This window comes from Pseudochaenichthys georgianus, chromosome 9, assembly GCF_902827115.2.
Source record: "Pseudochaenichthys georgianus chromosome 9, fPseGeo1.2, whole genome shotgun sequence".
NCBI classification, from domain to species: Eukaryota; Metazoa; Chordata; class Actinopteri; order Perciformes; family Channichthyidae; genus Pseudochaenichthys; species Pseudochaenichthys georgianus.
The window spans coordinates 29,923,864-29,934,726 of NC_047511.1; the positions used below are offsets into that span (position 1 = coordinate 29,923,864).

The 10,863-nt window shown below is 41.0% G+C and overlaps 1 protein-coding gene across 2 annotated transcripts; it reads right to left on the bottom strand.

The window, feature by feature from the left end:
• Positions 1–27: 27 nt before the first annotated feature.
• LOC117452020 (kinesin-like protein KIF24) lies at positions 28–10,303 on the bottom strand. 2 transcript variants are annotated; one of them, XM_034090435.2, is made up of 14 exons: positions 10,200–10,303; positions 7,403–7,506; positions 6,462–7,313; positions 6,073–6,235; positions 5,787–5,884; positions 5,245–5,460; positions 4,905–4,992; positions 4,545–4,666; positions 4,343–4,445; positions 4,186–4,257; positions 3,966–4,075; positions 1,409–3,703; positions 999–1,092; positions 28–601 (listed from the first exon to the last, which is right to left on the bottom strand). In XM_034090435.2, exons 1-14 carry the CDS (start codon positions 10,221–10,223, stop codon positions 464–466), a joined length of 4,479 nt encoding a protein of 1,492 aa, XP_033946326.1. In that variant the 5' UTR covers positions 10,224–10,303; the 3' UTR covers positions 28–463. The 2 variants fall into 2 exon arrangements, with proteins under 2 accessions (XP_033946326.1, XP_071060372.1); XM_071204271.1 differs by lacking the exon at positions 10,200–10,303 and adding an exon at positions 8,021–8,089.
• Between the last annotated feature and the right edge of the window lie 560 nt (positions 10,304–10,863).

Below are 10,863 nucleotides of genomic sequence, written 5' to 3' on the forward strand. Positions count from 1 at the left end.
AAGTAGCAACAAATTCCAATTGTAATTGCAACAAAAAAAAGTTCAGAGCATCATCATTACAGAGTCACAGTTTAAGTAATAGCTAAAGGGAAGACCAGGTTCGGTGGGTATTTGTGCCGAAAAACTGAAATTATAATTCAAAGAACCCAGGCAATATGTCTTATAGTATACAGTATAACAGTATTTATCTGAATAAGCATTTCAACAGTACTGAGAATGTACAAAATAAACCACAAACCAAACAACCACACTCCTGCACCGAAGACAAAAACAAACATAGACACACACATACATATACACACATACATACACAGACCACATCAATGTGCATAATGCACAAACTTAGTGCTGTTAGGGAAAATTTCACTCATCAACAGCCCACCTTAGCAAACCTGCCATTTCTTAAAGATATTGCAAATATTCCTATATGCCTATTAATTTAATTCAATGAATTGGATCATGATTATTCTTTTTCTTGGTGGTGTGGTTGATTACACTGACTGGGTTTAAGGTATTGCTGTAGGTGAGATTTCATGATGTGGACACACAGAGCTTTTCTCTCCATGATCTCCTTCAGTTTGTGGACATAATCCCCAAAGGCCTGTAAAGAGAGAGACAGAGAGTAAGGACAGACACACGTTAATTTAAAATGTATTCAGATTTAAATAACTTTATTGTTTATTAGACTTGCATCAAATACAAAAAATGCCTTTGGCAGTGGCATATGAGACAAAACAGCAATTCTTCATTTGTAAATCTGTGACAGTGATAGAAGCGATGAGTGAATTGATCTTTCTGCAAGTCCATCAAAACATTATAACAATGCTTGATACTCAGCAGTATTTACCTATATATAAATACATAAATGTGGGATGTTGTTGGTTGCAGAATGATCTAAAAAGCAGCCTTAGTGCTTGGGATAGAGGTTAAATGGGCAAGTTAAAATGTAATATACAAAAATGAAGGAGTTCACATATGTGGCTTTGATCTATTCTGACCATATCAGGTTGACGACACAGAAGCATCCCCTCTTTACGACATAAAGCTTCCATCTCTTCTAGCTGCTCCCAGTGGGCCTGGACAACACGCCACCTTAAATTGGATTGGAAAAAATACATACTTTTCTTACAGTACAATGCTTTTATTTCATCTAATATTGTAGGTTGTGATTGCTCCGTTACTCTGAAATAAACAGCAGGTTTTCTAAATTGATCTGTAGGATCCACTTAAATGTAAATTAAATCAAATGTTAAAACAAAGCAACTTGTGACAAGAGTAAAATATCAACCTAACACAATGGGGAATTATACAATCCAGTCTGTCTCATTATAATTGGCACTGGCCTCTGAAACACTCATTAACAACATTAAAATGATTGTGTAAAAACTGTGACATGTCTGGTACTTACTGGCCGTGATCCAAGTCTTCCAGCCTAGAAAGGCAGATGGGTCTAATTTGCTGATTGCTGGTGCTTTCTTGATTATTTAATTGTAAAGGACTGTTGGTTTGGATTGAGGTTTTTGAATGTACAGTTTGACAATGCTTTGTGGTCAACCGGCTCAAGACCCTTTCTGACTGTGGTGTTGAAATGGCCAAAGAAAGTTCTTTGTGCATATTGTGTGCATGTTCTGATGGCTTCTGGTTGGGACCATTGGTCGTTAGATTGTGTGTGCTCAGTGAACCTGTGTTTGCAGACTGGTTGACAGAGGAGGAGTTGTACTGCATGACAGAAGTTTGCATAGAAGAACGTGTAGAGGTTTTGGGTGGGGATGCAGCGGTTCTGTTCTGATCCCATTGAAGGAAAGAAAGGTTGTCAGCTTGTTGGTCCACTTGAAGCAAGGAGATGCTGAGGGGGTCCATGGCGAAGCTGATTGAACCTGCAGTCTCTTCCTGAGGTAATTCTGACTTTTTGGCGTCAGCATCTGGACCGTTGTGTGCCATAGTGTAGGCTGGATTTTCAGATGAAATGTTGAGAGGCTCTGCTGGTATTTTACCTCTATTCTGTGTTGTGGGAGTAGTGAGAGGTAGTGTGGCCCATTGAGAATTTGAAAAATCAGGTATATTGTCGTGGGCATTGAACCATGGTGGCTTCACTCTACAGCTGCTTAATGGTACTTCCTGATGAGCATTTCTCAATGGTATTGGCTCGATGTTTGAGGTGCATGTAGTGTGTTTTAACTCAAAGGAGGGATTAGAGGTCAGGGGCGTGTTTGGTTGTCCACAGGCTGGGGAGAGAGGTTGTTCTGCTGTAGCTCGCTGACGGGATGACTCATCCAGAGGGCGGTTAAAGAGGGTGCTACTGTCAATGTTTCTTTGGGAGGACAGAAAACCGTAACTGTCGGCTCCTCTTCGCTCCTCAGTACTACACACTCTATCAGCTGTGACATCTGAAGCATTAAGACCTTCCTCACCCTCTTCTGTGTGACGGTTGTACAACACTACTGCCTCATCGGGGATTGCACCTGCCTGCTCTGTCTCTGTTGATGCTACCCAGGCCCACCTCCCCACTCCTTTTCCTTCCATTGCTGGTCTCCACTCCTCCCTCCTTACTCCCTCCTCACCTTCCCCTGCTGGCTTCAGTGACCTTAACTTCTCATGTGTATTGTCTTGCCCAAATCTTTCCTCTTTCCCATCCCTGGATACACTCCAAGCATCACCAGATCCACCTGAGTCACCAGGACTAGCCTTGTTTGTATTGCAGCTAGGGGAGGTTTTAGTTTGTAAGCAAATCTCTTGACTGGGGAAGAAAGATGACTGTCCTCTGTTACTATCTACCCTGACCTTAACATTAGCCCCGTATGCATCAAAAACTTCTTCCAAACCATGACACATAAGGGCAGAAACTGAGACGCTGGAAGATTGTTGAAAGGTAGAAGGAGAGACAGAAGAAGAGAGAGAGGCCTGATTTGAGGAAGAAATAGACGGGGATGTAGAGGATGAGAAGAGGACAGATGAAGATGAGGGCATGAACAGCTGTAACTGCTGGTGATACTGTCTCAGATGGCTCTCTCTGTCCTTTTCCCTTTCATCAGCCTTTTTCAAATATTTTTCCCTTAGCCTCTCTGCTTCATCACATGTGTCTCTACTGATTCCCACTTTTCTTCTTTGTTCCATCCCTCTATTCTCATCTTTTCCAGCCCCTTTTGAACTTCGCTGTCTCTCTTTTCCTCTGTAGCATAATCCAGATTCTCTCGGTACCTCCCACAAGTGAAGCCGCTCATCTGTTGATTGTCTCAAGACCAGTTCTGCCTCTATGTTTTGGTCACCAACTGTGTTGTCTACACTGTCAGATACTCCATACCTTTCTCTTTTTCTACCTTCCCTCCTGTCTGCTCTGTCCGTCCTGTCCCTCCTACCACTCATTCCCAGCAAACCTCCAACAGGTGTTATATGTTTAAAGTCAATTCCCTTTCTTGTTGTTGCAGTTGTTTCCTCTCCCCATCTGCTGTTTTTGGGTGTAGAGCAAAGATTTTCGCCTTCCATGGTCAATCTAATGGTAGGCGAGATGGGGCAAAAATCCTCCCTATGTCTCCCTAACTTTGGCTTTTTGGGAGGACTTTTCCCTCGGGTGCCAATTATGCTGCTTGTGCTTGTGCTTTTGCTGCTGCTGCTGCTGCTGTTTGACAAGTTACGCTTGGGGGAGTGATTTGTCTTTTCTCTTCTTCCTCCTCGTAGTCCCCCCTGTCCCTTTAACTCCTTCACCCTATGAAAAAAATATAAGATGTAATATCTCAAATAGCAGTCACTGATTATTACCTTAACAGTCCATAAGAAAACGTTATAATAAGACTTGGTAAGTTGTCAACACTGGGAGTAAGATGAAAATAAACTTTGTTCTTAAACATCACATTTTACATTTTCCAAAGTCATTTAATTAGGATTTAAAGTAGGATGAATGCAATCCACTAGGGCTCTGAGAAAAAAAAAACCCGTTCCAGCAACTATATTGAAACACACACACTTACCGGTCAGCATATCTCAGTGTATTTAGTGTGTTTTCAGTTGCTAAGTGACCAGGTGAAATGTTGGCAATCATGCACGTCATTGAGTCACCAACAAATGAGTCTTTCAAAACCTAGAAAAGGAACAATGTGTTGCAAAACACAGGAGAGGTTATTGATCAAGCTGGACAAAAAAATCAGCCATGATAATTACACACACACACACAACAGAATATTGCAGTACCTGAGTCAGTTTGCTTTGTCTGAAAGGTGTGTGAGACTGCTCCTGATCCAGGGACCGAATGCATTCTTTAAGCTGAGAAAAGAAAAGAAAGACAAACAAATGAAAAAATATATAAAATCCCATCATGTGTGTGTCTGTGTGTGTCCGTGTGTCTTACAGCCAACAGACTCTGGTTGATCTCTGCTCCCTCCATGCGACTCTGCCTGTCTTCTTTGGTGTCTGATGCCCGCTCACTTCCTGCCAGGTCCACAAACCACATTCTGAAAGCACACAAACAAGGGAGCACAAGACAATACAATCAGATAGTGTGTACAGTATAATAAGCCTACAATATGATAAAAGCACATGTTGTCACTCACCTTCCAGCTATCTGCTGGTTTGCATCCCTTAGCTGAATCTGAAGCAAGGCATGGGAGCGAGAGGAGAGTGGATTCACCCCACTCACCCCCTGTGTGCGCACCTCTGTTCCCTGTGAAATCACCTTAGAAAGGAGGACAAATAATTAAAAAGAGAGACAAAGAAAACATAATGATAGGTAATGTTCAAGTAAGCGTGACCTAAGATTGGAATATTCCTCACAATATATTGTTATACTTTTCTATTGATGTTTATTTTTAATGGTAGATCTCTGATTTTGGAATTACTCATTGCATCAATGTGTTAACCAGAAGACTAGCTCTTGTCTACACAGCATGGACAGCAGAAAGAAAAGGGCGAACCTCCATCAGTGAGCTGACTGAGTCCACTCTGACGTCACGCAGCCCAACAATGTGAACCACCTTAAGTCCATCTTCTCTGGCAAACAATCTAATAAAGAAAGAAAAGAACGAGATTAAGAGGGAGAATAACTCAAGAAAGAAGAAAAATCAAGCTTAAAGAGGTTCATTTTGATGGTGGATTTCCAAAAAAATTATCATGCCTATGGAACAAATGGGGTATTATTCATCTGTTTTTTATACCAATTGCTATACTTTTTTTGATAGCAACTCCACCTATAAAACGTTTAACTAATTGTATTCGCAACAAGACACACACACGCTTACTGATACAAACACGCACCTCTTTCTGTGGTCCAACAAGTCATACAGCTGACCACAGTAGATTTCAAAGAAACTGACATACACCAGCAAGGGTGAGTTCATGTGTGTGGTGGAGAGGTGAGCAAAAATGTCCCGGACTGCCAGAGCATACAACCCTGGTCTCACAGGGGAACCGAGCATGGTGTGAGTCTTCCCTGCACCTGTCTGGCCATATGCAAAGCAGGTGGCCTTGCCTCTATGGACACACAAACACAACACAAATAAAGATAGTTAGGGAGCACTGGTTGGTAGAAACATAAAGCCAAAACCATGTACAAGCATGTACTTCATTCAGGGGCGCCGCCAGGGATTTTGGGCCCCATGAAAAGATAATCACATTGGTTACTTAATTTTTTTTTCTTAATGTTCTAAAATTGTTTGGGCCCCTGTCAGTCACGGGCCCTTAGAATCCTCCTAACTTTTCACCCCCTTACGGCGCCCCTGACTTCATTAGAAAGGCAGGTAAGGCTGACAACACACACACACAACTCCATAAATGCCACTACATTACTGCTAACCTACCCATTGAGCATGTGCTGCACCAGAGGAAATGCTGTTCTTTGATACACCTCCTCATTGGAACTCTCCTCCCCAAACACCTGGTCAAAGTAGAACCTGTGCTGCAGGGACCAAAGAACAAGGGGGAAGAACAGCAAAATGGTTTGAGAAGTAGATCTTAAAGTGAAAATCCACCCTGCTTTATTTCACATCATCACAGTTTAATGATAAAGTGTTTATTTGAAGAAAATGCTGTCTTCTTCCTATATGATGTTTCAGACATTGCCTCATATCTTGACTTTATATCTACCTTTAGTATGTACTGTGTGAGATCCACAGCCTCTTTGCTTTCATGAACAATAACACACTCTTCACTTGGAGTTGTCAAAACATCTGTCTCTCCTCTCTTGCACTCTGTGCGTGTCAGAGGTCTTTTCCTCACACACACACTGATCCGCTGTGCCCCTGGTCGTCTGCAACACACACCAATCACAGACAAACCAAATCATGATTATCATGTGCAAAGAAAATCATGATTATCATTGCCTAGATGTAAATGTTGTAGCCATTTAGATACTTGATATTACTATCTAAATGTATTTCATATTCAATACATGTATCTAGTACTGTTACTGCACTAAGATACTTAATTGTAAATATGGACTAAATACGAAAACAACACAAACCACTGCCACTCACATTTTGTTTGGAGCAGGAGGGGAAGTCAGTGGTAGTCCATAGTTGTAGCCAGCTGTTCTCATTAGTTCATAAACAGGTGTTGGCTTATGTGTGTGTTCAGAAGCCGCATTACTGCTAATTTCTGTCAAGGGTTTCTTCTTCCTTAAAAGTCCCTTTCTATCTTTATGCCCAAATAGTTTGTTGTTAAACAACTTTGATGCCACTGTTTCAGGCTGGGGTTTTGGTTTGATGGATGATTCGCACTTTGGTGATAATCTGGTGTGGAAATGTAACATGGATTTTCCTTCCATAATCTTTGGCTCAGTGTTTGCTCCTGTGTGACGACCAGATTGATACCTATGAGAACCCAGCCTGTGGTTGTTCTTCCCTTTGCAGCCACATACCGCAGCACTTCCAGAGTCAAGCTGCACAGATAGGGCCGACCCTTTGCCCTGCCCTGCCTCACTATTCATTACATATACAGAGGCATCAGGATAAACAAAAAGATTCATATTGTGATCGATGGTTTCACAATTAAAATCAAGCCGCCTGCGAATGGATGAGGGTTTTGTAAAACACGTTGCATTAAGCTTACTTTCAGCAGCACCCCTCTCATTCTCATCATTGTAAACATTCTCTTCATCTTCACCACCAACATAAGAAAAGCTACAATCTGCTGCAGTGTAGCCTTCATCACCACTGTCAGCACCATAATCTTCACTATTTTCATATTCTAGGTCAAGAGCTTTGAACATTTGGACCAGATTGAAGAGTCTAGTCCTGTCCTCCATACAGCAGATCCCAAGGATTGGATAGTCCTCCATGGTCAGCGCTGAGAGGTGGGCTGCACGACAAATTCCCACAGAAGTAAACCTGAAGGAAAAGAAACAGAGGGAGACATATGGTCAGGTGAGGAGGGGACAGGGCAAGTGTTAGTTTGGAAGTGATGTGAGTGAGCTTACCTAGCATAGTGACGCTGAAGCCCAACGGCCCTCAGACACTCATACAGGGAAAGTGACATTTCCTCCCCTTTCTTTTCTTTCTCGTTTTCTTCCCTCCATTTACCCTGGGGGCGGTAGACATATCGCTTTAGTTTCTCCATCAGTTGGCCACACAAAGCAAAGGCAAGAAAGAAAGAAAGGACTGTGCAGCTAGACAAATTCTATGACACAGGCTGAATATAAAAAAAAAAAAACTCCAAACAACTACACACTAAACCCCCCCCCCACAACACAAGCTCCACACTGCTATTTTCCAACACAGTAAACCCTTGCTGTCTGTTTCTCTCCCTCAGTGATTCCTGTCAGAGACCGATTGCCAATGGTCTGGCTGGTCACTTTGTCATACTACCACACTGCACAGTTGTGGTGTCAAGTAAAGCACACGACACTGGTATGATGCTGAAATGTGACACTTGGTCAGTAATGAACCAGGGCAGACACATGCACCATATCATGATAAATATAGCAGACATAAGAATGCAACTGTTGCTACTTTGACTTCTACAGTAGATTGGCTGGCAGCTGCAATATTACTACCATATGACTCAAATGCATTAAGGTGAGAGTGCTGTTCATTACTGTGTTTATGAAACAGTACACCTCTTCGAATCATCCCCCTCCGAGAGCTCCATATTTCCATAAGGTGGGGTCACAGTCCCTACATTGAACACGTGGTGGAATTTGAGAGTCAGCAACTGGTAATTCTGCAAATTAGATAGACAACCAGCAGAGCAGTTTACATTACAGGGCTGGTTTAGCCACACTGTAAAATATTACCATGATTTCACAATATTTAGCTGTAATATTTTACAATAAATTACTGTTTTACCACTTTACAGTCTTTACCTGTAATGTTCACAATATAACACTGTAATTTAGAATTTCACAGTGAAATCAATACAGGCACAGTTAATTACTGTGAATGTACAGGATCAATGATTAGCAGGATTTCACAACATGTTACTGTATTATTTCATCGTAAAATACTGTATTCAGACCATCCTCTGTGATAACACAACAAATTAAGTGATTTTCTTGCTTTTATCGCTCTTGCTTGGCTTTAAATACAAATGTCTTTCTTTGGTGCAGGTTTTACTTAAATTGAAAGGGGCACCGCTGCATGTGCCTTATAAATGAGGCAACATATACATCTATGTAAAATTGAAATTGTTGTCTTGGCTTATTGTTTCCAGGTGCATCCTGGGCATTAATCCTGAGACGGGCTAGAAAGCCAAAAAGAGGCATGGCAATTTAAACCTCCATGTCTGCACATTCTTCAGAAAAATTGTTGACTTTGAGTGGATGTCTGTGTAGACATGTGTTAAGTGCTCCCCTCCTTGTTTTCCGTCTCCCTGGCTATGCCTCTGCCCAGGTGCACCTGGTCTGCTCCTGGCTCCGCCTCTGCCCAGGTGCACCTGGTCTGCCCCTGGCTCCGCCTCTGCCCAGGTGTTCCAAATTCCACTCAGCCGTGTGTATATATAAAGAGAAGCTGGAGGAGAAGGATGTCTCACCTATCCTAATGCCGGAGACACTGTCCTTAGAATACCTCTTTGCCATATTTTTGCAGATGTGTTTATGTTTAGCCTGGAGGACCTGGTAGTCCAGTTTTTGCGGTTTTATTTTGTTTCCCATAGGGTTTATATTTGATTTTTGGTTAGGCGGGGGAGTTCTGGGTCCTACGGCCCGTGGTGTGGCTGGCTCGGGTTCCCTCCTTCTGTTTGTTCCTTTTGGCCAGTCCTCCAGACCTCTTTTTGTTTCCCATTTCGCTTGTGTGAGCAAACGGCTGATTATCAATAAATGCTCATTACCAAGTACCGGTTATTGTGTGTATTCTTTCATGTTGCGCGTCTCAGCACAAGCCACTACCGCAGATTAGAGGTTGGGGCCGTAACAACATTTCCAAAACACTGTAAAATGTACTTTGCACTTCAATGGAGTAATAAAAAGTTAAAATGGGCATTTTCTTTGTTGATTGAGCTGATTGAATTATGGTACAATCCCAGTCAAATTTACAATATATTATCGTATTATTTAGATTTGTATATTTACAGTACATTACTGGCTACTCCTGCAGTACTTTCACAGTACACATTGTAAATTCACAGTAAATTACTGGCTACTCCTGCAGTACTTTCACAATAGAAATGTAAAAGTACAGGCCCTTGTTGTAATTAATGTACAACAAAATGATGTAATTCCCCAGTAACATACTGTAATATCATAGTAATTGAATCTGTGAAGTTACAGTATACAGTTGTACCTTTACAACAATGCATTGTAATATCATGGATGTGAAATTACAATGCATTGCTGTGAAGACATTCACAGTAAATTGCTGTGAACCTTACTGTGAAAGTCATGCAACAAGTTGCCAGGTAATTATAGTGAATTCACGGTGGATATTTTTACAGTGCATATAACACAAAGTAAAGTGGAAGAGGATTGTTAACTCCTATCTATCATCTATTCTTTTATTATCTTTTTTTTAAATGCCTTTGTCTGAATGTCTTTCATTTTTCTAAAGCACCTTGAATTGCCTTGTGTTGAAAGGTGCTATATAAATAAACTTGCCTTGCCTATCAAACAAACCCTCAATAAAAAAAGGTAAGTTCCAGTTTAAAATCATTGTCACATTATACACATCAAACATTGGGCAATACATTATTATCATTGGGTGCATGTGCTTCCCAAATAATTTAATGACTGAGTGAAAAGCTATACTGTAACATAAATTGGCAAAAGTAAATAGAACACTTACCTGAAAAGGCAAATGAGTGAGCATGACGTTTTATCTGATAGAACATTCTGAACTGACAAAATGCATTAATGTTTAAAAAGTTGCTTGCTTGAGGAGTATCACTATTTCCGTACACAGAGTAGGTCTCCATAGCGACGAAAACGGTTTTGGGAGGGGGATTTTAGTTCCCGTTGTCCGTGAACACAACTCCTGAGGTGGCAGGTGGCAGAAATAAGGATATCATATTTAAATGCAGAATTCAGAAGGACAGCCGGTCAAATTACGCTCAGTTCAGCATGAAAGAGAGATAATCCCTCGGAGGGCTTAATACCCACCAACAAACCTGCTAGGACAAAAGCCTTCTTAGACTAAACTATTAGGACATGTGCCCTAATGACTGTAGCACTACGACGTTGTATTGAGGGCAGAACAATGGATGTAAATGTCTTGTTATGGTTTATTATTAATGATAACACACATTGTTTAATATTGTTGTTACTAGAGGTTTTTTTGGTGCACATTTTAATATATTATATTATAAAAATACAAAAAATTAACAAAACAAATTGATAAATGCATAGATTGATTAATAAACACACAATACACAAGTATTTGTATCTAATACTAACAGAAATGTCTATTCGTTTTTCTTATTATTATAATTGTTTATATACACTCAGGTCCT

What these genes read in the sequence shown, in the direction of transcription:
- LOC117452020 (XM_034090435.2), bottom strand. Translation starts at nt 10,223, where the DNA reads ATGCTCACTCATTTGCCTTTTCAG. An exon ending in CCTCCTGCTCCAAACAAAAT is followed by an intron (nt 6,236 to 6,461) that starts GTGAGTGGCAGT and finishes TGTGTGTTGCAG; the next exon opens with ACGACCAGGGGCACAGCGGA. An exon ending in GTGCAGCACATGCTCAATGG is followed by an intron (nt 5,461 to 5,786) that starts GTAGGTTAGCAG and finishes GTGTGTCCATAG; the next exon opens with AGGCAAGGCCACCTGCTTTG.